Consider the following 24693-nt stretch of genomic DNA (forward strand, 5'->3'; position numbering starts at 1 on the left):
GGGGTCCTGGGGTTGTGCAGGGGCTGGTGAGGCCCTGGGGCAGATGGCCGGGGGGGGACAGGGGGGTCCTGGAGGCTGGGGGTGCGCTGAGCTATGCCAGGCACGGGGGGCGGCACAGGGAGGCTGACAGGGCAGGCAGGGGCATGGGGCATGCAGGTAGAGCCCCAGGGGCGGGGGGGGGCCGGGGCAGCCGGCTCAGGGGGGTCCGAGACTGCTGACAGTGGTGTAGCTGAACTTGGAGAGTGAGGCGTTGGCATTGGCCACCTCCTCCTCGAGCGGGCGGCGCGGGCAGGCGCGGCGGCAGCCGGCGCAGGTGGCCAGAAAGGCTTTCCGGAAGCGGCGGTTCATGAAGCAGTAGATGAGGGGGTTGGCGCAGGCGGAGGTGTAGGAGAGGAGGTGGATGAAGGAGATGGGCGTCCCCGAGAGCGCGCGCTGGGCTGCCCGTGGGGCAAAGGCACGCCACGTGTTGGCGGTGAAGATGGGCAGCCAGCAGAGGAAGAACATGGCCACGATGACCACCAGCATGCGGATCACGCGCCGCTTGGCCACCAGCTTTGCTTCCGAGCTGTTGATGCGCGCCCGGTCCTGCTGCGCGCCCGCCGCACCCAGTGCCCGCAGCTCCAGCGCGCCGCCCGGCCGGGAGAGCTGCAGGTAGCAGCCGTCCCCCTCGTCGCAGGTGGGCGCCGGCTCCCTGCTGCCGTTGCGCTGAGCTGTGGGGCGGAGGGAGTGCGGTCATGGCCGTGGCACCGCGGGGACCCACATCACCCCAAGGCCACAAGCACATCCTCTGCTGGGATGCAGCGGGGTGTGGGGACGGGACGCGGCACAGGGCCCTCCCTGTGCAGGGAGGTGCTCCCTGGGAAGCCCCCCAGCTGTGGGGACCCAGGGTGGGGGCTCAGCCCTCCCCATTACCCCAGGACAGGGGGATCTGCCTGTGCAGGGGTCATGCTGTGGGAGGTGAGGGCAGGGCCGAGCGGTGCCCCCAGCGCTGCCCCACGCCTCCCCAGCACCTCACCTGCAGCCTCCCCCTTGATGTCCAGCTCGAAGCGGATGCCTCGGTAGAGCTCACGGGAGATAAGCCCATAAGCCACAATCATCACTACGCCCGGGATGAAGAAGAGGATGAGGAGCAGCAGGACATACCTGGAAGACGCAATGCCTGTTGCTTGGCAGCCCCTCACCAGCCCGGCCGCAGCAGCGGGGCCAGCAGCCAGACCGCGGCCCCCCTCGTGCCGGGGTCCTGGGGCCGGGCCGGGGGTCCTGGGGCTGACTCACCAGGCCTGCCGGACGTGCTCGCTGGGCCAGTCGTGGGTGCACTGACTGACGGGCAGGCGGGCGCCGCGGGCAGGCACGGCGCGCGTGGTGCTGTAGACGGCATAGGGCAGCATGAGCAGAGCCGAGAAGAGCCAGGTGCTGGCAATGACCCGGCAGGCGTGCGAGCGTGTCTGCCAGACGCGGGACTGCAGCGGGTTGCAGATGGCACTGTACCGCTCGATGGCGATGGCCACCAGGCTGAAGGTGGAGACCGAGACGGAGACGCCTGCGGGCAGCGAGGGTCAGCGCCCACAGCACTGCACGGTGCGGCACAGCGTGGCTCGGACCTCCCCCGGCCCCCTGCCCATCGCCCCCTCGTACCCATGAGGTAGGCCATGAGCTTGCAGACGGCCTCTCCGAAGACGAAGGTGCCCATGAGGTTGGGGACGAGCGTGAAAGGCATGCAGCAGAGCGCCAGCATCAGGTCGCTGAGCGCCAGGGAGAGCAGGAAGGAGTTGGTGACGGTGCGCAGGCGGCGGTTCAGGAGCAGCACGGCCACGACCAGGGCGTTTCCGCAGACACTCAGCACGAAGATCAGCGCGTACAGCAGGATGCGCACCGTCAGGTCCAGGTCTGCGGGCGGCAGGGTCACGGGATGCCATGCAGGCACCCCGGTGGCACCCTGGCACAGGAGGGCAGCGTGGCCGAAGAGGTGCCCCCCCTGGCAGCCTGCAGGTACCCTGGCACAGGCAGGCAGCTGGCTGGGGAGGTGCACCCCGGCGGCTTGTGGGTACCCTGGCACAGGCAGGCAGCATGGCTGAGCACGGTCGAGGCACCTGGGCCCTGACTGGCTCCAGTCATGTCCGGTAGGCTTGGTGGGGAGCCGGGTGCCCGGGTTCCCTCCATGTGGCTGCCGCCACAGCGAATGTGGGGCCGGGACGCCCCTTCTGCCCTCCGGCTCGGCTCCGTGGACACGCTGCCGCCCGGGCTGGGCTCCAGAGCGGGGGCACCCCGAGTCGGGCGGGTGCCGGGGCTGGAGCCGTGGTGCTGCCCCCGTCCCCAGGGCCAAGCCCTCGGCCATGCGGGCAGGACGCGGTTGCCTGCGGCCGCCCCTGGGCCTCTGCCCTCCCGGCGCAGCGGGAGCCCGGCGCCCGAGCCCCCGAGCCCCCGAGCCCCCGGCTGTGTTGGGTCGTGACCGGGGCCACTCATCCCCCAGGAGCCGAAGAGCCGCCGGTGCTGGCACCGCACCCCGCTGGCCGCGGAGCCCCGGCCGGGCGCGGTGGGGGTCCTGGTCCCCGGAGGTGGGTAGGGGTGCGCGGTGGGCAGCGGCTGTGCCCCGTGGGGCCCCTGCCGGGGTCCTCCTCCGCCTTCCCGCTGTCCCCGCCGGCTGAGCCCAGCTCGGACCCCGGGCAGCCCCGCCGTGCTGTCCCCGCTGCCCGCCCTCTGCCTCCGGAGCCGGCACTGGGACCGCCGGGCAGTGCCCGTGCCGCCGAGCCCCCAGCCCGGGGCGAGTCCCCGCCGGGACCGGGCACCGGCACCGGGCACCGGGACCGGGCACCGGGGAGAGCGGCTGGCGGGGCGTGCCGGGCCCCGTGCGGCGGGATGGGGAGGCACCGGGGGCACGGCGGGTGCTGCGGACTGCACCGGGCACTAAGGCAGGGAGCACCGGCGCGCACGGCGGGATGGACCGGGGTGCGCCGGGCAGGTGGATGGGGTGCACGGCGGGCTGCGCCGGGACACACGGTGGTGTGCACCGGGATGGACCGGGCAGGCAGACGAGCGGCACCGGGATGCGCTGGGCAGGCGGGTGCAGCGGGAGGCACCGGGAGGCGCGGCGGCGTGCACCGGGGCAGGCGGGCGCGGTGCACGGGGACGCACGGCGGGACAGTGGGGTGTCCCTCCCGTCCCGTCCCGTCCCGTCCCGTCCCGTCCCGTCCCGGTCTCACCTTTGGGCGCCGGGGGCCCGCGGAGGCCCCTGCGGAGGAGATCGCAGGCGGAGCCGTTCCCGGCGGAGCCGGTGCCGGCGGCGGAGCCGGAGCCGTTCCCGGGGCGGCAGAGCAGCTCCTGCAGAGACTCGTTGAGGCGCCGCGGGTCCATGGTGCCGGCGGAGCCGCCCTCAGAGCCCCCCCGCGCCCATCGCGCCGGCACCGGCGGCGGCACCGGGAGGAGGCTCCGCTCCGCTCCGCTCCGCTCCGGAGCCGCCGGGAGAGTGAGCGGGGGCGGCGCCCGGCGCGGGGCGGGCCGGGGGCGGGGGGCGGCAGCGGGGAGCGGGGGGAGGTGGGGGGACGCAGGGGAGTTTGCGGGGGGGCGCAGCGGGAGGGGCGGGGTGCAGGGGACGGGGCTGGCGGGGGCGCAGGGCGGGGGGCACGGGGGACACCGGCAGCGGGCGCGGGGCGGGGGGGCGCGGGGACCGGGCTGCAGCCGGAGCCGGCGGGGCCCCGGGCGGTGTCGGGGGGCTCGGGGGGGCTCGCACGGTGCTCGCCGGGGGCGCCCTGCAGCGCTCCGGGGGCACCGGGCGGCGGCGGCTGTCACCGTGGCGGCTGTCACCGTGGCGGCGGTGCCAGCGCCCGCGACTGCTGGCCCTGCGGGTGCCTCTGAGGGCGGCATCGGGGCTGGGGGACCCGAGCTGTCCCCCGGCCCCAGCTCGGCCCCACCCCGGGCCGCCCCGCTCCAGCCCCCGCCCGGTTCTCGGCGCCGCTTTTGCGGGACCCCCCGGCACCGCGCGCCGCCCCCGCCCCGGCACAGCCCGGCGCCCGCCTCTGCCCACCCTCACCCTGCCCGGGTCCTGCCCTGCCCCTGCCCTTCCCCTTCTCCTTGTCGGGCCCCTGTCCCTATCCCTATCCCTATCCCTATCCCTATCCCTATCCCTGTCCCTATCCCTATCCCTATCCCTATCCCTATCCCTATTCCCTATCCCCATCCCCATCCCCATCCCTATCCCTGTTCCCTATCCCCATCCCTATCCCTATCCCTATCCCTATCCCTATCCCTATCCCTATTCCCTATCCCCATCCCCATCCCTGTTCCCTATCCCCATCCCCATCCCCATCCCCATCCCTATCCCCATCCCTATCCCTATCCCTGTCCCTGTCCCTGTCCCTGTCCCTGTCCTTCCCTGCCCCTGTCTTGTTCCTGTCCTGCCCCTGTCCATTCCCTGTCCCCAATCTGATCCCGATCTCGATCCCTGTCCCTGCCCCACCCCTGCCCCATCCTTGTCCCTGTCGTGATCCCGGTCCTGGTCCCATCCCCATCCCCGTCCCGTCCCGTAGCGGTTACAGCGCTGTCTTGGTCCATGAACAACTCATCGTTACTTAGCAACAGCTGTCAGTGTTACCTAGCAACGGTTGTCACGGTTACCCAGCAATGGTTGTTCCGGTCACCCAGTAGCTGTTTTTGCTGTTGTCCCCCTCCCAGGTAACCCTCAGCGCCGGGGGTCTGTCCCCCCAGTGCCCCGCACCCCCGCGGGACCCCGGCCCCCACTGGGACCCTGCACCCTGGGGGGCCCCTGTGACCTGGGGGGTCCCTGCGACCTGGAGTGACCCTGCGTCCCACTGGGACCCTGTGCCCTGCTGGGACCCTGTGCCCTGGGGGGGCCCTGCGACCTGGGGGGCCCCTGCGACCCGCTGGAACCCTGCACCTTGGGGGGCCCCTGCGACCTGGGGGACCTCTGCGCCCTGGGGGGCCCCTGCTCCCCGCTGGAACCCTGCACCCTGGGGGGGCCCTGTGACCTGGGGGGCCCCTGTGACCTGGAGTGACCCTGCATCCCACTGGGACCCTGTGCCCTGGGGGGTCCCTGCGACCTGGGGGGACCCTGTGCCCCTCTGGGACCCTGCACCCTGGAGGGACTCTGTGCCCCGCTGGGACCCTGGGCCCTGGGGGGACCCTGCGCCCTGGAGGGACCCTGCACCCTGCTGGGACCCCATCCTCCAGGACCCGGTCCCTGGGCAGGACCCCGTGGCATCACAGAACCCTGCACCCTGGGGGGACCCTGTGCCTTGGTGGGACCCTGCACCCTGGCGAGACCCAGTCCCCCAGCAGGACCCTGTGCCCCAGCAGGATGCCGTGGCGAGGCAGGACTTGGTCCCTTTGCAGGACCCGCTCCCCCAGCGGGCTGCCGCTGCCAGAGTCGGGACTCGAGGCGCTCGACACGCAGTGCCAGCTTGAAGGCGCTGGACTCCAGCTGGGCCAGCAGTCGAGCTGCCCGGATCTGCAGCCCCTCCAGGGCTGTCTCCAGTGCCTGCGCCCGGCACTCGGCCTCCTCTGCCGCTGCCGCTGCTGCTGCCTCGGCGTGCACATCCAGCTTGCCCATGCGCAGCAGGAGCTCATGGCCCTTGGCCTCCATCATGGCCCGGGCGCTGGGGAACTCGGCCAGCACCTCCGCCAGGTCCTCCTTGGAGAGGCAGAAGAGGTCCGAGTAGCCGATGCTCATGATGTTGGCTGTGCGCCGGTTCCCCGAGGTGTTCCCTGGGGAGGTGGGGGCTGCGATGAGGCCGGGGGGGCCGGGGAGCTGCGGCAGGGTGTGGCCGGGTGGGGGGCTCACCTTTGATGTTGATGAGGCTGATCTCCCCGAAATAGAGCCCCTCGCCCAGGACGGCAAGCTGTGTGACGCCATCCTCCGCCACCACGGCCAGCCGCCCCTCGCGGATGAAGTACATCTCGCGCCCCACGTCGCCCCTGCGGCAGACAAACTCGCCGGGGCCAAAGACCTGGGGCCGCAGCCGCAGCACCAGTTGCTGCAGCACGCCATGCTCCCAGCTCTGGAAGAGACCGACGCGGCGCAGGGCCGGGAGGTGGACACTGGCCACCACCTCGGCCCGCAGCCCCTGCGGCAGGTGCCGCAGCACTGCCCGCTCTGCTGGCAGCTTCTGCTGTGCCCGCAGGTGCTGGTGCCAGCGGGCCACCCGCTGCGCCAGCTGCCCACCCACGCCCTGTGCCCGCAGGTAGTGCCGCACCGGCTCGGGGTCAGGGTAGAAGACAGCGTCGGCCGCGTTCATGTTGGAGATGACGGAGCTGATGCTGCCCATGATGGTGGCAAAGCCCAGGACGGCCAGGAGGAAGCCGGCGGTGACGAAGAGGAACTCCTCCTCGCGCTGGGGCTCCGGTGTGTCGCCCACGGTGGCGAGGATGAGAGTGGAGAAGTAGAAGCTGTGGAGGTACTGCCGCAGAGGGCGGGCGAAACCGGGGCTGCTGGCGTTGGGGCAGACCCACCTGTCGGTGCCCAGACCCAGCCGGGCCGAGAGGGCGAAGTAGAGGCAGCTGTGCCAGTGGATGACGACGAAGACGTAGAGCATCAGCTTGGTGACGCGGAAGGCATTGGGGTGGGCTGTGCGCGTCTCCCGGCGGTCGAAGGCCTCGAAGAGCCGTGGCGCTCGCAGGCAGCGATTGGCACGCACTGCCGGCACCCCTGGCCCCAGGCGCAGATAGAGCAGGTCTGTGGGCAGCACTGCGGCCACATCCCAGGGGAAGGATGGGGAACGCAGGTAGCGCTGCTGGATCCGGCCACGGTCCTGCACCAGGATGCCATCCTCCAGGAAACCTGGGGATGGCGGGTCAGGACCCGGGTCACTGCCGGGGCTCCTTGGTGGGGGGCATGCTGGCACGGAGGGGTCTCCCAGCAATGGGGGGGCCCTAGTAATGTATGACAGACTTGGGGCGGCACAGGGTTTCCCTGTGCTGGAAAAAGGCTGGTGGCGGAGGACCGAGTGGGTGCCTGGGATGGAGTGCAGGGGGGTCTCTGGGCCTGATTCTCCCGGAAGGGAGCCCGGGACGGGTATCCTGTGGGACGTCGCTGTGGCCTGGGGGTCCCCTGGGCTGCCTGGGCTGCCTGTGGGGCTGAGGGGCTTGGCGGTGGGTGCTGGGACCCCAGGGCACCCACCCAGGCCCACCCCCCCATGACGGGCTGGCTGATGGGGTGATGGCCATGCCTGCCGGGTGGGGGTGCGCGTATGTGTGCGTGCATGTGTGTGTGCACCCGATCGTCTGACGTGCAGATGGGTGCACGCCTGTGTGTGCGTGCATGTAGACACGGGCATGCACGTGCGTGTGCACGTGATGCATGGCTGTTTGCATGGAGCTGTAAGCACACACATGCGCCTGTGCATGTGCACACACATAAACACGTCTGTGCACACAGGGTAGTGTGCAATCATGGGTAGGAATGGGGCAGGCATGGGGCAGGAAGGGGGCAGGCAGGGGTCTGGGGCGGGGCCAGGGCGCGGCAGGGGTGTGCCAGGGCGCGGGCACCGACCGGTGTGGAGGTGCACGGCGATGTCCAGGAGGTAGAGCGTGTCGCAGAGGTAGTCCAGGCTCAGCCACAGCACCACGTGCTGCTCCTGCAGGTCGGGGAAGCAGGACCTGGAGGTGCGGGAAGCATTGCCAGGGCTGGGACAGTGCCAATGGGCGCCAGGACGCCCTGTGCCCCTACCCCGGCCTCCGGGCCCCACCCTCGCTGGGGGCACTGGGGTCCTTTGGCAGCAGCGCCCGCCCTGCGCCCGCCTGGGCACCTGCAGATGAGGATGATCCAGTTGTAGAGGACGGGCAGCACCATGATGCTGATCCACCAGTAGTACCAGTCTCCGGAGGGGTCCAGGGTCCAGCTCTGGGGGGTGGCGGCACTGCCGGGGGAGGCGGAGGGGCCTCAGGGCCACCCCATCTAAGCTGGCTGCAACCCTTGCCTGGCTGTGCTGGCCTCTGGCCCCTGCCAACCCCACACCGTGCCCCTGCTGCCGGGGGGTCCTCAGCTCAGCCGGCCCCTCGCCTTGGTACAGGGTGCTCCGTACCCACAGCCCCCATGGGATTGAGGGGGGGTCCCTGCCGTGTGGTCCCACGCCAGGCCCCACAGCGGGGAGCCGTGCCACGCTTACCCCCAGGTGTGTCTGGTGCCGGTGCCAGGCTCAGCTGCGGCGATAAGTCCGGCGGTGCCTCGCGGCTGAGGCCGAACCCAGCGGCAGGACAGCAGGGAGCTGAGGCTGTGCATCCTGCACCGTGAGCATAGGTGCTGGTGAAGGTCCCGTAACCGTCCCTGGGCACCCAATGGGTGCTGCAGCCCAGCCGCGGCACCGACCAAGGTCCCTCAGTGGGACCCAGCTGCGTAGCTCCGCCAGCACTGGGTGCATCCTAGCAACGTGGGGCTCCCCGGGGCGCTCACCGGCCCACCGGGATGCCAGGGCTACAGCCAGCCACGTCTACAGCCACACCAGGCATGCCGGGGCGGCAGAGCCATCGCCTGGCTCCGCTGGGGGTCGTGGCAGACCGGAGTGGGGATGTCCCGTGGGATGGCGTGGGAGCCCCTGGGCTGAGTTTGGGTGCAGATGGGCAGAGCCAGATCCTGGCTGAACTGCTGGGGGGTGGGGGCATGCGTGGCCCCTGCAAAACAGCCAGCGCTGGGGTCAGGGGTGCTCTGGGTGGGGGTTCAGGCTCCGGCTCCGGGGCCGTGCGGGGTATGTGGGGTGGCAGAGCCGGGGTGGCACAGTGGCTCGGTGCCATGTGGGGCCGGTGGGTGCTGGGGGAGCCCGGATCGCCTGCAGAGGTGGCGCAGGGAGAGCTGGCCCTGGGTCCGTGGTCAGGGACAGGGGCCGGAGTGGGTGCCCCAGGGCCCCCGGCAGCGGGAGCCGCAGGTCATGGCTGGACACGGGTGCTGGGGGGGAGGCACTGTGCCCCGGGGAAGGTGCCCATGTGGGTCTGAGAAGGGGGCGCTGGATGCTGTGGGGGGCACCACGCCCATGGGAAGGTGGGAGCGGGGACGGGTGCACCGTGCAGAGTGCCAGGGATGGTGCCCAGTGCCCGGTGCGGGGCGGCCCCAGTGCATGACACAGGCGCGTGCCCGGTGCAGGTGGGCACAGCGGGGTCACCGCGCAGCCCGGTTGCCTTTGACCGGCGCGGTGCCTGGTGCCGGGTGCCTGGTGTGGTGCCCGGCGGCCGTGGGCAGTGACGGTGCCCCGTGCCTGCTGCCGGGACCGTGCCCCCTTGTCGGTGCAAGGGCCGGGCCCCAGGACTGCCCCAGTGCTGGTACCCACTGCCCCCTGCCCGGGGCCCGGGGGCAGGGGCCGGCGCCCGACGGCCGGTGCCCGGCAGTGCTCTCAGCAAGGCGCGGTGGCCCGGTGCGGGGGTGCCCGGTGCAGGGGGTGCCCGGTACCCGGTGCAGGGCGTTCCCCGGTGCTGGGGTTCCCCGGTGCAGGGGTGACCGGTGCGGGGGTGCCCGGTGCAGAGAGTGCCCGGTGCGGGGGTGCCCGGTACCCGCTGCAGGAGTGCCCGGTGCAGGGGGTTCCCCGGTGCAGGGGTGCCCGGTACCCGGTGCAGGGGTGCCCGATGCAGGGGGTTCCCCGGTGCAGGGGTGCCCGGTACCCGGTGCAGGGGGTTCCCGGTGCAGGGGTGCCCGGTACCCGGTGCAGGGGTGCCCGGTGCAGGGGGTTCCCCGGTGCAGGGGGTTCCCGGTGCAGGGGTGCCCGGTGCAGGAGTGCCCGGTGCAGGGGGTTCCCCGGTGCAGGGGTGCCCGGTACCCGGTGCAGGGGGTTCCCCGGTGCAGGGGTGCCCGGTGCAGGGCGTGCCCGGTACCCGGTGCAGGGGGTTCCCCGGTGCATCGGTGCCCCGTTCCCGCGCGGCCGGGCCCGCCCCCAGCACCCCTCGGCCCACCCGACCACCTCGGTACTCCAGGCCCCGCCTCCGGACCCCGCCCCGGGCGCGGCGCAGCCAATGAGCGCTCCGGAGCGCCCGGCCCCGCCAAGCCCCGGGACGGCGGGCCCCGCCTACCGAGGCGGGCGGGGCGGGGCCGTGGGCGCGGCGGGCGGGGCCGTGGGCGGGGCCTGCGCGGCCGGTGCGTCGGGCGGCGGCGGGAAGATGGCGGCGGGCGCGCGGGGCCCGCAGCGGGGGCGGCCGGTGAGCGGCGGGGGCGGCGGGACCGGGCGGGCGGCGGGCGGCGGGGACGGAGCGGGGGCGCCGCGGGGCCGCTCTGGGCTCGGCGAGGCCGTGCCGGGCCCGGCGGGCGCTTCTGCCGGCGGTAACGGCGCGCCCGGGCCGCCGCCTGCCCTTGGCCGCGCGCGGCTGCCCGGCCCCCGGCTGTCCCCGTGCGGGGGACCGGCGCCGGGCGGTGTCCCCGGGCGCGCCCCGGTCCCGGGGGTGCGTGGGCGCCGTGAGCCGGGGCGGGGAGCGGCCGGGCCGGGGCCTGGGCTGGGGCGCGCTGCCGCGGGTGCGGAGCGGCGGCGGGGCCTGTCCGAGGCCGGGTCGGGGGCGCCGGGCCCCGCGTCCGACGCCTCCTCTCCCTCCCCAGGCGCGGCGCTGACGGGACGGGACGGGACGGGACGGGACCCGCCGCGACCTTGACCCCAGGTAGGCGGCTCTGCCCCCGGCAGGGCGGGGGGGCCCGGTCCCGCCGTGGCCCCGGGGCGGGGGATGCCCGGGGTGGGCAGCACCTCCCACGGCGCCGGGGGAGCCCTGCGCCGGCAGCCCCGGCACCGAGGTTGCGGTGTCTGCCTGGCAGCGGGGCCGCGCCGGCCTGGTGGGTGTCTCTGCACCGGAGGGGGCTGCGGGCCCCCGTCACGGCTGGACAGACTCGCCCGCCCGCCCTGGTGCTGACCCCGCCGAAGCGCCCGGCTCTCGGGCTCCTGACCGCTGCTGTTGCCGGCCCCTGCCCTGGGACGAGAGGTTTTGCGCGGGATACCTCCGGCCGGCAGTGAGAGACGGCGCCTCTGGCCTGGCGGCTGCTGTGGGCGCAGGCAGCTCGCTGCGGGGCGGCCTTCGGCCTCGCCAGGAGCAATGGCAGCTCCACGGTGAGCAGGGTGAGCCCTGCGCCGTGCCCCCACCTCCCGGGGGCAGAGGAGGCGGCCGGTGCCCACCGGGCACAGAGGCAGACCACAACACCTCCCCGGGAGCAGCTGCCACCCCTCTGCCCGGGGCTGCCCGCTCCCTTCCTGCCGCTCCCAGGAGCCTCTGGGAGCCCCTTGTCCCTCTCTGCCTGCACTGCACTTCGTCCCCGTCCCCGTGGGGTTCGGGGGGCAGCCAGGCCCTGGCAGCGGGCTCTGTGCCCGGCAGCTCCCAGGCGCGCGGCCCTTGCTGGGCCTCGGCAGGGGCAGGGCGCTCTGCTTGGTCTCTGGTGTGCGGGTCTGGGGTCGAGGTGGGTGACCGTGCCCTCAGCACCCCTGCCCTTGCTGCAGCGGCACACCGGCTGCCTCCCCGTGTCCCCAGCCACTGGACACGTGCTGCCCGTCGGGAGAGCTGCCTATGGGCAGGACCTGCCTCCTGGCAGGAGGGTGCTCTCCTGCAGCTGGGACACCTCACAGAATCATCAAGTCCAACCATTAACCCAACGGCTGGTGCTGGTGGGTGAAGGACGGCCTCCTCATGTGCCGACGGGTTTGGTGGCACCGTACTGTGCCCCGGTGGCTCTTGGCTGGCGCCCGGGTCCCCTCTGCGTGTGCCAGGAACTGCTGGGGTCACGAGCCGAGACCGGGGTGAGGAGGGATCCGGTGCCTGGATGGAGCTGGCAAGTCCCGGCTCTCGGGGCTGTCGCGTGGTGGCAGCCAGTGTCCTGCTGGCACGGCTCCGGCCACGTGGTGGACAGGTCCCTGGCTGGCCCGGCAGCAGGGCTGTCCACCCTCGTGCCCACTGCACAACTGGGGGTGTCCCCTGGTGCGTGACGCCCTGTGGGCACCGCTGCCCTTTGCCTTGTGGTCCCCACCTCTGTGAACGCTTTGCTGTGCTCCGGCTCATCCCTTGCCCCGCTTGGCCAGCCCCCACGAGGGGCTCGTGCGGTGACACCGTGCTGGGCAGCCTGACCGCAGCCCGGCATGGGGCGTGTGCCGGGTGTTGCCCCTGCCCGAGGCCGGTCTGCATGGGGGCTTACCCCAGCGCCCTGGCCTTTAGCAAGGTCTAACTTTAGCAACTGCAGTCAGACCTCACCCGCGCTGGAACGGGACGCCCGTTGCGCTGTGGTATAAATATGTCTGGCCGGTGCCTGAACCACAGGAGAGGCATGCGCCTGTCGCCGGCACCGCTGTGCTCAGCTGCCGAGGGGCTTCGTCCCCCTCGTTAATGTGCTTTCAGAAGGTGTCAGGGCCGTGCCCTGCCCGTGTCCCTGCTCCAGCCCTGCCGCGGTTGACTTCCTTCTTTCTGCCTCTTGCGGTTTGGGTTTTCTTTAATGGCCGCTTTCGTTTCCCTCTTGCCGTGGGAGCTCCTCTGCCGTGGGGCCATGTGCCAGGAGCAGCCCACCTTCTCCTTGCAATGTGCCTCGTGCTGGCTTCTCGCTGGTCCTTGCTGAGCCCCGGTGCACGTGTGCTTCCGGCGGGGCTGTGGAGACTCGCCGTACCGTGAGGCTGTGCGGTGCAGGGCTGCTCCCGGCCCAGCGGCAGAGGGTGGAGGCCGGAGCCGTGCCCCATCCCAGAACAGGGGCCGCACGTGCTGGCTGCTCCCATCTCCTGTGCTGGGCTGCGATCCCCGGAGAGGGCTCTGCGCCTGTCCCCCTGCCTCGGCATACTCTGGCATGCCTGCTGCGCTTGGCACGCGTGGCACCCGGCCCCGCACCGGCTGTCCCTGTTGTGCATGCTGCCTGGCCTCCCAGGGACGTTATTTCTGGCAGGGCCGGGCAGCTGGGGCTGCCGGCGTGGGGGGCTGCCGGCGCGGGGGCTGCCGGTGCTGGCTCTCCGTGCTGTCACTCTTTCCACATGCTGCTGAGGGGGTTGGCAGGGCCCCGCACGGGTGCAGACGTTCTGGGATGGGTGCTGTGTGGCTGCAGTGGCTTCTCTGGGTCCAGCCCTCGCTCCAGGCTCCTCGGGGACTGCGGCGGTGGGTGGGGGCAGCTGGCTCCCAGGGCAGCACGGCGCTCTGTGCCCGTGCCCATCCCCATGCCACAGTGGGGCGGGGTGCTGGGGTGCAGGGCCCTATAAATATCCCTGCTGGCTCCCTGGCAGCAGTGTCGTGCCGCGCCGTCTGTGGGTGCATCGTTGGTGCTGCTGCAGCTGCCAGGCTTGGCTTTCCCCACCTTTTTAAAGGCCGATGCTGCCAGTGCCCCCGTCCCTGGGGTGACGGTGGCATTGGGGGTGGTGAGAGCCCCATCTTGCACGCTGCCTCAGCGGTGGTCGGTGCCGCTCGCGGCGTGGCCTCGTGCCGTGCTGCCCGTCAGCCGTTGTGCCGGGCGAGCTGACATTTGCGACACCAAGGGTTTTGCTTCGAGGACTCGCTGCCTCCTGCTGCGATGCTTTTGCCTGGGGGTGCTGTCCGTACCCCCACTGGCCCTGGGGCCTCCACCGTGGAGGTGGCTGGTGCCTCCCCGAAGGGCTCTGGCTCCATGTGCTGGTCCCTCGGCACTCCCCTGCGCCCTGGCTGCCGGTGCCCTGCCCGCGTCCCTCGCCCTGCCCGGCCTCCTGTGTCGGGCCTGGGGGGGTCAAGGCCCTGGCCTGCTTGCACATCCCGCCACGGGCTCTGGTTTTGATGGCAGCCCGCTGTCACGGCCTCGCTGTCCCCCACTTCCTTGCTGCAGGGCAGGGAGCATGTGCCGGGACTGGTGTGGGATGGAGCTGGGGCGCTGGTGGGGCTGGGCGGGCAGGTGCCTGTGTCGGTGCTGGTGCACGAAGCCCCGTCCCCACCACAGGACTGCCGTCGGCTCCGGGTGGGGACGTGGGATCCCACCTCCAAGGGATGGGGACAGCCCCGCGTTGCTGGCCTCGCATGGGTGGCAGGAGTGTCTGCTGCTCCCCGTCGGCGGTGGCAGGGCCTGAGATGCCGCCGTCAAGGGGAAGGTGCTGAGCGGGGACCTCTGCTCGGTGTGAGGGGTTTGTGGGCGTCCCCCCTCCCCAGGCAGCGGCTCCGGGGGCACCTCCTTCCCTGCCTGTGTGCGGCACCCATGGTGCAGCCCTATGCGGGGGGCTGCTAATGGGCCAGGCCCTGCTGCAGTTGTTGGGGGCCCATGACCCCCAAGCTGGCTGCTGCCAGGCCATTGGTCCCACCGGGTGTGGGGGCAGGCGGCTGTCCCGGCTGTTCCGGCTGTCCCGGCTGGGTGCTGGGTGCTTCCCACACACCCAGGCTGGGTGCCGCGGGCTGGGCCGGCTCCGGGGTTCAAAGTGTGGAGCTGGGCGTGGAGGCAGGGCTGGCAGCCAGCGCCCTCCCGGCCTCTGCCGCCCCGGCATGCTCACCCTTCCTCTTCCCTGGCCCAGCTCCCGCCAGCCCGGTGCTCCGGCACTCCTTCCTCCTGCCGGGCCCGAAGTCAGCCGCGTGGCAACACCGTGGCCCTGGCAGCCGGCCCCTTCCGTGGCGGTGTCCTTTTGGGGCTGACGCGGGGCTGGCAGTGCCTTGCGGGGCAAAGCCGCTGGGTGTGGTGCTGCTGCCGGTTCCTGCACACCACCAGGGAGCTGCGGCCCCGTGGCCCCGCTCACCGAGGTAGGTGATGCGGCTGTTCTGCCCTGACGCGTCCCGCTGCCTGCCCTGACCCCTGCCTGGGGAGCTGTGCTCAGCCCGGGGCTGCGGGACAGTGTCAGTGCCAACTTTGCTTCCACGTGCTCTTCACCTCCTCCGGCACAGCTGCCCCGCTTGCTGCGGTGCTCCCTGTCCTGCTCGGCAGCGCTGGGCCACGGTGGCATGGCTGCACCAGCAGCTCAGGCCTCGGCTCTGTGGCTGGCAGCGTGCTGTCTCGGCTGCATGCCGTCCCGATGCTGCTTGGCCCTCGAGGGCTTACCCAGTGCCTCCCCGCCAGGCCTGCTCCTCCAGCAGTGACCTGCCCTGCATGCCGGTGGCCTTGGCCAAGCTGGCAGTGCCCGGCAGGGTGGTTGCTGCCCGTCCCTGTGGGGGGTTGCTCCTCTGCCACTCCCCTCCCATCCTCTCTGCCGTCCTGTGGCCAGCGTGGCAGCAGCGGCCCAGCCGTGCAGTGCCTGAGCCACCAGTGCCGGGGGCTCTGGCTCCGGGCGGGCATGGCAGCCCCACGGCACTGCCCTCCTAGCTGCTTGGGTGCCCCGGGGTGATGCTTCTGGGCACTGGCTGCTCTCGGCCAGGAGCCATCCCCTGCTGCTGTTCTGGCAGGGCTGCAGCCGCGCCACCCCGGCCAAGACAAACACCGGGGTGCGATGCTGCCTGCCACGTCCCCGTGTCCTGGGGCAGGAGCAGCTTCCCCGGCCAGCGCCTGTGGGTGCTGGGTCCCCCTTGCGAGGGCGGGGGTTTGGTGGCCGAGGGTGATGCAGGCAGACAGGCAGCTGCCTCCCGGCAAGGCAGGGCAGGGCTGGCGCATTCGCCAGCTGTATCGCCGTGGGGCAGGATCAGTGCGGGGAGCAGAGGCAGCGTGGAGGGGTCCTGAGCTGGGACGGGGGGCATCGAGGGTGAGCCAGAACAGTCCTGTGCATCCCACCTGTGTGGCGGGATGTGCTGCTGGGCCCTGGCTGCCTGCCCTCCCTCTCGTATCCTGTCCCCTGGGTATGGGGTTGAGCACCCCGGCAGCAACGGGTGCCCTCCGGGACTGTGTGGGCTCTGAGCCCCCGCTCTCCCCGCAGCCCAGCTCAGGGTGGCAGCAGCATGGAGAGAGGGGCCCCGCGGCGCCGCCAGGCAGCAGTTGGACCCATCCTGGCCCGCGGGGCGCCCCGCTGCTGCCCGTGACCGTCCCCCGCCCTGCCGATGGAGAGGATGAGCTGGCTGAGCAAGCTGAACCCGCGGGCGGCCGGGCAGCGTGCCCCCCGCAGCGCTAGCCTGCAGAGCCCCGTCACGGCCGACCCCGAGACCTGCCTCATGGTCTTCAAGAACCACTGGTCCCAGGTGAGCCGGGGCAGGGGCTGGGGCATGAGGCTGGCATCGGGGACCCCCCCTTGCCGGCACTCAGTGCCGCTGCTGTGCTCCCCCCCAGGTCCTGCGCATCCTGGAGCGGCGCGGCTGCAAGCCGGCCCCTGACGACCTCAGCGCCGTGCGCAACAACACCTACCAGATGCTGAACCTGCTGGCAGAGGACCGGCCGCGGGGGGAGGCGGCCCGGGGACCCATCCTGGAGTTTGTGGCCTCAGAGAACCTGCTGGAGCGGCTGCTGTGCTGGCATCTGCAGGGCGACTTCACCGAGGAGCGCAAGGTGGAGCAGCTGAAGCTCTACGAGATGCTCATCAGCCAGGCCCGGCAGCCCCTGCTGCGGCACAAGCCGGTGCTCACGCCGCTGCTGCGGCTGCTCAGCCTGTGCGCCGAGCCCACCTCCGCCCCGCTGGAGAACAGCCTCGTCCTGCTGCTCAACCAGCTCTGTGTCTCCGTGGCCAAGGAGCCCTCCATCCTGGAGCTCTTCTTCCACAGCCACACGGACCAGGGCCCTGCCAACCTCATCATCTTCTCCCTCCTCATCCCCTTCATCCACCACGAGGGTGTCCTGGGGCAGCAGGCCAGGGACGCGCTGCTGCTCATCATGGCGATGTCCGCCAGCAACCACACTGTGGCCAAGTCCATCACCGACAACTCCTACTTCTGCCCGGTACGGCTGGGGGTGGCCACACTGACCTGGTGCGATCCCCCTCCCTCCCTGGAGCAGTGGCGGGGCCTGGCTGGTCCCCTCCAGGAGCTCCGCTGCCCACTCAGGGTTGGGTTTGGCTGTTGGGGCAGGAGCCACGGCTGTCCCTGGAGCAAGGTCCTGGCCTGGCTGGGGAGCCTGGGCCATGGAGCAGGGAGTGCTTGGAGATGGAGGGCTTGGCGGCGGGCTGGGGACAAGGGGACCTGTGCCCTGGGGACAGCGGGGGACGTAGGGGCCAGCTTCTGAGCAAAGCTCCCCTGCTTTCAACTGGGATGGAGGAGGGCAGGTTTCCCTGTGGGATTGGTGTTTGGAGGAGGGTGGTTGGGTCCAGCGGCTGGAGATCCAGAGCTTCCAGCATCTGGCAGGCAGGAGCGGAGCAGGCAGGGCTGGTGCCAGGGCTCCATGGTGTGTGCTGGGGCAGCGCTGCAGGCATCTGCACCAGCTTTGCTCCTGCTGCCTGCCCTGCTGCCGCTCCTTCCTGCCCTGGCTCTGGCAAAGTGCAGCTCCTGTCCTGTCTGCACGCCGGCTGGGCCGGGGACCGGCGGCAGGTCCGTACGGGCTGCTGCGCTCGGCCACGGGTTGGGATGTCCCGGGTGGGCTCGGCTGAGCAGGGCACCGCGGCGGCCGTCCCTGCGCAGACTGCCTCGTGCCACAGCTTCTTGGTAGGGCGGTGGCACCCCGGGGGCCAGCGGCTGGGGGGGAGCTGAGTGCCTTTTCCCCCAGGTCCTGGCCACGGGCCTAAGCGCCCTGTACTCCTCCCTGCCCCGCAAGATCGAGGTGCGGGGGGACGACTGGCACTTCCTGCGCCGCGAGGACTGGATCGGCGTCTCCTCCCTCGTTCTCTTCATGAACTCGCTGGAGTTCTGCAACGCCGTCATCCAGGTAGGGCTGGGGGGCCGCCGGCCCCGTGCGGGGCTGGCCGTGGCCCTGACCCCCTTCCCCGCTCTGCAGGTCGCTCACCCCCTCGTGCAGAAGCAGCTGGTAGACTACGTCCACAACGGGTTCCTCGTCCCCGTCATGGGGCCGGCGCTGCACAAGGTGAGGGACCTCCCTGCAATGGGCACGGGGCTGCCTGCCAGCCTGGGCAGGAGGTTTCCTGCCCGCGCCTCAGCCTGTGTGGGTGGGCAGGGGTCCCCATGGGTGCCCGCGTGGCCCAGCCCCGCGCCGAGCTGCTGCCGCCCGCAGACCTCCATCGAGGAGATGATTGCCAGCACAGCCTACCTGGACCTGTTCCTGCGCAGCGTCAGCGAGACGGCCCTGCTGAAAACCTTCCTGCGCTTCGTCCTGCTGCACCGCCACGACAACAGCACCATCCTTGACACCCTCGTGGGCCGCATCAACAGCAACTCCCGGGTAAGAGGCGCTGGGCTGCCCTCACAGCCCCCGTGGACCCCTGCGCTGCTGCCCAGCTGTGGTGCTGCCCTCCTGCCCCACTGAGGGGCTGCCCCATGGGACTGCCTGGCCATGGTGCTGCCCCACTGTGGCTCCCTCACCTCCGACCTGTCCCCAGCTCTGCATGGTGTCCCTGAGCCTCTTCCGGACGCTGCTCAGCCTCAACTGTGAGGACGTCATGCTCCAGCTGGTGCTCAGGTAACCTGCCCCGTGCCGGTGGTGCGGAGGGCTGACCTGCTGCTGCTCCATGCCTGGGGAGGCTCCTCTGGGACGTGGCCTGGGGTGTGGCCCTCAGCCGTGCACGTGGGGCAACCGCGTCTTCTGCCCCGCTGCCGAAGGCACTGGGGTCTAGTGGGGCCCCCCTGTCCCCAGCCATATCCCGCTCTCCGGCGCGTGGTTCCCCTGCATGTGTCCCCCACCTGCGGCCCCTGCGTGCAGCCCCGTGCCCCCCCCAGGTACCTGCTGCCCTGCAGCCACGTCATGCTGAGCCAGAAGCGGGCGGTCAGGGACTTGGACATCTATGGGAAGACAGCCGCCAAGTTCCTCTCCCTCATCCCGCGGTGCTGCTGTCCGGAGAGCCTGCCGCCGCCTGACCGGGAGGAGGAGCACGCTGCCTGGTCCAAGGGTACGGTACCGGGGTCCCCGCACCCCCTCAGGCCCATGGCCGCAGAAGGCTGTGCCGCATGGCTGCTGCCCCCCTCCCGGCTCCACGCTGAGCCCCCTCCGTGCCAATGCCCGCAGGCCACGGCAGCCCCAATGTGGACACCTCCTCGGTGGTGACGGTGCCGAAGCCCTCCACGCCCTCCCGGCTCTCCTTCTTCATGCGGCAGCAGAGCGCGGCCCCTGAGGCGGCTGGCCCAGCACCGCGCTCCCCCGGCACACCGTCCGGCAGCCCCTGCCACCGGGCCGGCAGGTGGGAGGAGGTGTCGGAGCTGGACAGGAACTACCTAGAGTACCTGCGGGACGCGCGGCGCAGCATCGACCGCTGCGCCTGGGCCTGCCGCGTCTGGTCGGCCCCTTACGACGGCGAGGAGCCCAGTGCTGGCGGTGCCACCCCCCTGCCTGACGGCGGCCCCCCGCTCGGCCCCGACAGCCTCGGCGCCCTGCGCCCCCCGGGGCCCCCCACCCCGCGGACTAAAAAGCGGGGCCTGCCGGAGGAGGGGGTGAGGGAGGGGCAGGGGGGGCCCCCCAGCAGTGGCAGTGAGCCTGGCGGGGCAGGGCCCGGTGCTGAGACCCAGGACTCGGGGACGCTGGTGAACGGGGCACATGGGCCGGCGGAGCCGGGCCGGCCTGAGGCGGATGTGGCAGTGAAGAAGGTGCGCCGGAGCCCCCAGGGCGAGGGCGACGGCGCGGGGCCCCCCCCTGAGCGGGAGCACCGGCCGGTCCCGGCGCAGAACGGGGCCGTGGCCCCTCCGGCCACCCGGCTGCAGCCCCCGGGCTGGGAGCCGCTGCCCTCGGTGGACTCGCTGATCGAGGAGTTGCTGGCCCGGGTGCCGGCCGAGCCCAACGGGGCCGGCGTCACCATCGAGGCCTTTACCGAGGAGCTGCGGGAGATCGAGGCCGAGATGAAGAATGGCGGTGGCAGGGCCCTGCCTGCACCCCAGGAGCCCCCCGAGGCACCCCTGTCCCGCGAGGAGGAGGAGGCCTTTGCCAGCTTTGCTGCCCTGCCTGAGGGGGACGCTGCAGGGCGGCCGCGGCCGCCGGACCCCCTGGCCCAGCTGGTGGCCAGCCCGCCGCGGGCGGTGGGGCCGCCCCCCAGCCAGCCCTTCACAGGTGGGTCAGCGGTGCCGCGGGGGGGGGGTGTCCTGCTGCCTGTGGCCCTGCCTGACGTGCCCCCCCTGCCCGCAGGCCCCTTCGTCTCGGTGCTGTTCGGGAAGCTGGAGAACATGCTGCACAACTCGCTCTACGTCAACTTTCTGCTGACGGGGCTGGTGGCCCAGCTGGCCTGCTACCCCCAGCCCCTGCTGCGCTCCTTCCTCCTCAACACCAACATGGTCTTCCAGCCCAGCGTCAAGTCCCTGCTGCAGGTACGCCCCGGGTGGGCGGGGGACCCCCGGCACCCTCTCGCGGCGCCCAGCCCTGCCCAGGGCCAGCCGTCATGGCGCTCCGTCGCCCCGCAGGTCCTCGGCTCAGTGAAGAACAAGATCGAAAGCTTTGCCGCCAGCCAGGAGGACTTCCCGGCTCTGCTCTTCAAAGCCAAGAAGTACCTGATCGCCCGGGGGAAGCTGGACTGGTCGGACACGCCGAGCGCGGTGCCCTCCCTGCGCCGCGCCGAGACGCTGGGTGAGGGCGGGCAGGGCTGGGGCTGGGTGGGCGGCACCCGCTCTGGCGAGGCACGGCATGGGGGCCAGCATGGCGTTGCACGAGGGGCTGGGGGCTGCATTCCACCAGGGGCTAGGCATTATGCAGAGGGCTGGGGGCTGCACGTGCATTGCAGAGATGGCTGGGTGCTGCACGTTGCCTTGTGCAGAGGGTTGGGGGCCATGCAGGGCGTGGGGGGCTGCATGTTGCATTGCATAGAGGGCTGGGGGCTGCACATCGTGTTGGACAGAGGGCTGGGGGTGACATGGAGGGCTGGGGGCTGCCCCCTGCCTTCCCCAGGGGCTGGGGGCTGCCTCTCCCTGGGTGCCAGGGCTGGGGGTCTGGGCTGTCAGCACAGGACTGACCCGGTCCCTGCAGTGAAGAGCCGGAAGCCGTCCATCGGGGAGCTGATCCTGCGGCACACCAACAGCCCGACGCGAGCGCGGCAGGCGGCACAGCTCGCCTTCCAGCACGTGCGGGACGGGCAGGTGCTGCAGGCGCTGGCCGGGGCCTCCCTCTTCCGCGGCTCGGCCGAGCGGCAGAGCGAGGCGCTGCGCGTCAAGAACGCCGTCTACTGCGCCGTCATCTTCAGCGAGTTCCTGAAGGAGCTGGCGGCCATCGCCCAGGCCCACGCCGTCACGTCCCCCTTCCTGACCGAGCCCCCAGAGGAGTGAACCCCCGGCCGGCGCCTTTTTAACCACCCCCAGGACATGGACCTTTTTAATTTATTGGGGACGAATGTTTGGCTGAGACCTTGCTGCAATATGTACAGGAGTGACCAGTGGCCCGCTGCCCCCATGGCTCGGGGGGCGGCAGGGCAGGACCCTGGGCAGCCCCGGGCATGGTGGGGGGGGCTCGGCGGGGTGGTGGGGGCGTGGGGCGGGCTGGCTCTGCCCCCCTTTGCCTCCCGCCGTTCCCTGGGGGCCGCACATGCTGCGGGACCCTGCTCTGGTCTGGTCCCGGGGTGCAGGGCGTCCCCTGCGCTGCGGGACGTCCTGGCCCCGCTGTCGGCTGTCGCCCACCTGGCCCCTCTCTATGCAACGCCTGCCCCGGCCCACCTGCACCGCGGGGCCCCCGGGGGTGTGGGGCTGGGGGGGCCAGGGTGCAGCGGGGCCGGGGCAGTGCATGAGGAGGGCTGCGTGTGTCTGTGCTGTGTAAAAGCCCTTCTGTAATAAAGGGTCTGGTCGAGGGCATTGCTTGCCGCTGCCGGGCGGGAGGGGGCTGGGCTGGGCCAGATGCTGGGGTCCCCCCTGGCATGGCCGGGGGCTGGGCCGGGTCCCTGACGTGCAGACAGCAGCGCTCAGCTGTGGTGCCGGCTCTGGCTGCATTGGGGCGCCCGGTGCCGCATGGCCTCGGTGTTGGACACCCAGCGGTGGAGGCTCGGGAGTGGGGCAGCCCCAGGAGGGGCTGGGGGTCCCTGGGGCTGGGGGCAGCTTGTCCCCCACAGCACGGGGGCCTGGCCTCTGTCTCCACTGTCCCAGCCGGGTGCCCCCAGGCACACTGCTGGCCTGGGTTGTCTCCTGCATCGGGGCGCTGTGCTTCCCCCACCACAGCACCCCTTGTTTGCCCGCCCCACCCTCTCTTCTGCCCTGGGGGCCTTGTGCCTTGGGTCACCTGTGGCTCTCTCCTCCAGGTGCTGGCCCCAGCAGCACCCTGAGCCCCCTGTGCCCCACACTCAGGTGCTGGCCCCACAGGTGGGGACGAGGCTGCGGCAGGTCACGGCATTTATTAGTGTTGTGTAAATCATTGCGAAGCGCTTGGGCCGTGGAGTGCCACGAGCGCCCGCGCCAGCAGCAGCCCGGCCACATCGTGGTAGCTGCCCCGTGCTGCTCTGGCCAGCAGCATCCACCCTCCGGTGTGGCACTGGTCGGCGCTGGCCTCGCTCTCCAGCAGCACCCACACCACCTCGGTGTGCTCCAGCGCCTGCCGCAGCACCCCGGGGGAGGACGCTGGCCTGGCCCCGCTGCCCCTGGCTTGCCCACCCCGGCCCCCGCCAGCAGCAGCAGCTGCAGCACCTCAGGCTCCGGTGGGTCAGCCTGCAGGCAGCTCGCCCTGGTGAGTTTGGCATGGTTTTGGCTCTCCTGCCAGCCCGGCTTCCTCGGGCACTGAAACGCTCTACCGCAAACACAACAGATGAAGTGGGACCGCACTGCTCCTGGTGTCACCGCAGCGAGGAGGGTTGATGCAGGGTGACCATTGTCTTAGCCCAACTAGCCTGAGGGGTTCTGTGTTGGGTAAGGTTCAGGCTGCTGCGGAGACAGGTCCGGGTATTTGTCTATAACCGCGGTCACATACCCGGACTCCTCCTCGGCTGCCTTACTTCCACTCAACTCTCTAAAATAGGTGTACGTGCAACACCAAACCAGTGTCCACAGAACGATGTCTGTGGATAAGAGGTAAAAGGAAAGTGTCCACTGGGCCCCCAGAGGAAGAGAAATAAGCCAATCAAACATCAGGATTGCCAACTTAGGTACGATTTATTCAGCATCTATATATTCACAAACAGAAATTATGCGGGTTGTAACTCTATCCAAATACTCACTGGTAAAGATATACAAATACCTTATTGAAATGAAAATGATGTCAGTGCAAATCAAACTTACAATTGCAATTACGGCGACTGGCAGTGTCATATGGTCAAGTGTCCTTGGCCAGGAGGATCTGATCGTGCTGGTGAGATCCTCAGCCAGCTCTATCCAAAGCTCAGCTTTTATATGCAAGGCTGCCTTACCTATGCGCAATTACTTGCAGCTATGATGACCCGAAACCAAACCACAAAAATCCCAGGCCGACTGCCTTTTCTGCCGACTGCCTTTTCCGCCGGTCGGGCACCTTCTGTACCGGGCACTCATGGGTCACTGTGGTTTGCACCTGCAATGTTCGTGTGTTTCTGCAAAAGAGGAAAAGGGGAGGGGGCCATTGGTAGGGGGTTGTCGACCATCTACTACAACCGTCTGGGCTGGTGTCCCTGCTGGGGGGTCCCAGATCGACACCCCTCTGGAGCCCATGATCGTCAGGGGCATGGAGCTGTCCCTGGGCCGGGGAGGACTCCTGCTCCTTCGCTGCTGCCACCACGGAGCTGCCAGACCTGTGCTGCGTGTCCTGGGCTGGGGGGGGAGTCTCTCCATCCCACCATCCCTTGCTGCACAGGGACTGTGACCTTCACCGCTGGCACAGGGGACATGGTCCTCTGTCTGGTGCGGTGGTGGTTGCAGACAGGGCAGGGTCCTGGTGTTCCCCACAAAGGCTCTTCGTGGTTTGAGTGTGACGTCCCTCCCCATCCCCTGTCCTCTCCTGACCCTCCGTGTCTTGTTGGCTCCTGCTCTGCGGCATGGGGACCGGTGTCCTGCCCATCTCACCGGAACGCTGCGGTGCTGCAGGGATGGACAGATGGGAACAAGCACCAGCCTCTGGCTTCGTGTCCTGCCAGGATCCACCCTCTGCTTGCTCCGCCGCCTGTCCCTGACGAGGTGCCAACGCTTGTGGCCAGCCGGTGTCCCTGGTGCCCGTGGCACGTCCCAGTCTGGCACATAACCACCCTCTCCAGGGTACTGGGGCAGGCATCCACCGCCAGGCTGCCCAGCGCTGCCCTGTGAGCAGAGGTCTCCAAATTGCCTTTCCTGCCCCAAACAGCCCTTGGGGCCCAGCACACACAGCTTCCCAGGCAGGCAGCAGGTAGGTGGTTCCGCAGCCACCGGAGGCCACAGCCACGACAGCTTTGGTGTGAACCTGGGAGGCGTTTCCCACTGCCCTGGGGAATACGGGGCTCAGTGTCAGCACCCCCAGAAACTGCTGCACAGGGGACCAGGGAGGCAACACGCTTGGTATCTCCAGCTCTGCCCTCTCCGCAGCTGGGGGCCAAGGCTGGATGCTGTGGCTCAGGAGAGCATCTGCTCTGGAGGCTGTGGACAGCCGGGCCGACGCGTCCGTTTGTCCACAGGGTGTCAGAGCAGGTGGCTCTGACGGGCGGGTCGGCTACCAGGGAAAGATGCCTGGTGTCAGGCCGGCAAAAGTGGAGGAAGTTCCCTCCTGCTGGGGCCGCCTCCTGTGGGAGCGAGAGGACCTGGAGTTAGCACCCAAAATGAGGATGCTCCTGCACCACAGTGTCCCTCCAGCACACATCCCGCTGAAGAGACTGCCCAGGGAAGTGTGGGGGTGAGGTGGGGGGGAACCCCTCTGCAGGGGGCTCCGAGGGTGCCTGGTCCCAGGGGCTGGAGCAGGGGTGCCAGCTGCCATGCCCTGCACATGGAGGGACCCAACATGATGGCACGGACCTGCCCCAGGACCCCTGATGC

The 24693-nt window shown here is 70.7% G+C and overlaps 3 protein-coding genes across 3 annotated transcripts; 1 reads left to right on the top strand and 2 right to left on the bottom strand.

Annotated features, from left to right (window-relative positions):
- Positions 1 to 195: 195 nt before the first annotated feature.
- CCKBR (cholecystokinin B receptor) lies at positions 196 to 3351 on the bottom strand. The gene is made up of 5 exons (XM_059821576.1): positions 3201 to 3351; positions 1636 to 1887; positions 1276 to 1540; positions 1016 to 1143; positions 196 to 710 (listed from the first exon to the last, which is right to left on the bottom strand). Exons 1-5 carry the CDS (start codon positions 3349 to 3351, stop codon positions 196 to 198), a joined length of 1311 nt encoding a protein of 436 aa, XP_059677559.1.
- Positions 3352 to 4561: 1210 nt separating this feature from the next.
- Positions 4562 to 8457, bottom strand: CNGA4 (cyclic nucleotide gated channel subunit alpha 4). The gene is made up of 6 exons (XM_059822887.1): positions 8402 to 8457; positions 7758 to 7868; positions 7502 to 7608; positions 5795 to 6790; positions 5354 to 5718; positions 4562 to 4588 (listed from the first exon to the last, which is right to left on the bottom strand). The coding sequence occupies exons 1-6, from the start codon at positions 8455 to 8457 to the stop codon at positions 4562 to 4564; spliced, it is 1662 nt and encodes a 553-aa protein (XP_059678870.1).
- Positions 8458 to 15840: 7383 nt separating this feature from the next.
- Positions 15841 to 21223, top strand: FHIP1B (FHF complex subunit HOOK interacting protein 1B). Its single transcript, XM_059817554.1, has 11 exons — positions 15841 to 15978; positions 16067 to 16669; positions 17429 to 17587; positions 17657 to 17743; positions 17891 to 18058; positions 18216 to 18295; positions 18553 to 18722; positions 18839 to 19870; positions 19946 to 20124; positions 20218 to 20380; positions 20777 to 21223. Exons 1-11 carry the CDS (start codon positions 15841 to 15843, stop codon positions 21070 to 21072), a joined length of 3075 nt encoding a protein of 1024 aa, XP_059673537.1. The 3' UTR covers positions 21073 to 21223.
- Positions 21224 to 24693: the final 3470 nt, after the last annotated feature.

The sequence above is a fragment of the Gavia stellata genome, chromosome 1 (genome assembly GCF_030936135.1).
Source record: "Gavia stellata isolate bGavSte3 chromosome 1, bGavSte3.hap2, whole genome shotgun sequence".
Taxonomy (NCBI): domain Eukaryota; kingdom Metazoa; phylum Chordata; class Aves; order Gaviiformes; family Gaviidae; genus Gavia; species Gavia stellata.

Excerpts from the sequence above, each read along its gene's own strand:
- CCKBR (XM_059821576.1), bottom strand. The coding sequence starts at position 3,351 with ATGGACCCGCGGCGCCTCAACGAGTCTCTGCAGGAGCTGCTCTGCCGC. Across the intron at positions 1,541-1,635 it reads GCTCATGGCCTACCTCATGG|GCGTCTCCGTCTCGGTCTCC; the intron begins GTACGAGGGGGC and ends CGCTGCCCGCAG. Across the intron at positions 711-1,015 it reads CATCAAGGGGGAGGCTGCAG|CTCAGCGCAACGGCAGCAGG; the intron begins GTGAGGTGCTGG and ends TCCGCCCCACAG.
- CNGA4 (XM_059822887.1), bottom strand. The coding sequence starts at position 8,457 with ATGCCTGGTGTGGCTGTAGACGTGGCTGGCTGTAGCCCTGGCATCCCG. Across the intron at positions 7,869-8,401 it reads CCTGGCATCCCGGTGGGCCG|TGCCGCCACCCCCCAGAGCT; the intron begins GTGAGCGCCCCG and ends CTCCCCCGGCAG. Across the intron at positions 6,791-7,501 it reads CGCCGTGCACCTCCACACCG|GTTTCCTGGAGGATGGCATC; the intron begins GTCGGTGCCCGC and ends CGCCATCCCCAG.
- FHIP1B (XM_059817554.1), top strand. The coding sequence starts at position 15,841 with ATGGAGAGGATGAGCTGGCTGAGCAAGCTGAACCCGCGGGCGGCCGGG. Across the intron at positions 18,296-18,552 it reads ATGCTCCAGCTGGTGCTCAG|GTACCTGCTGCCCTGCAGCC; the intron begins GTAACCTGCCCC and ends TGCCCCCCCCAG. Across the intron at positions 18,723-18,838 it reads GCACGCTGCCTGGTCCAAGG|GCCACGGCAGCCCCAATGTG; the intron begins GTACGGTACCGG and ends CAATGCCCGCAG.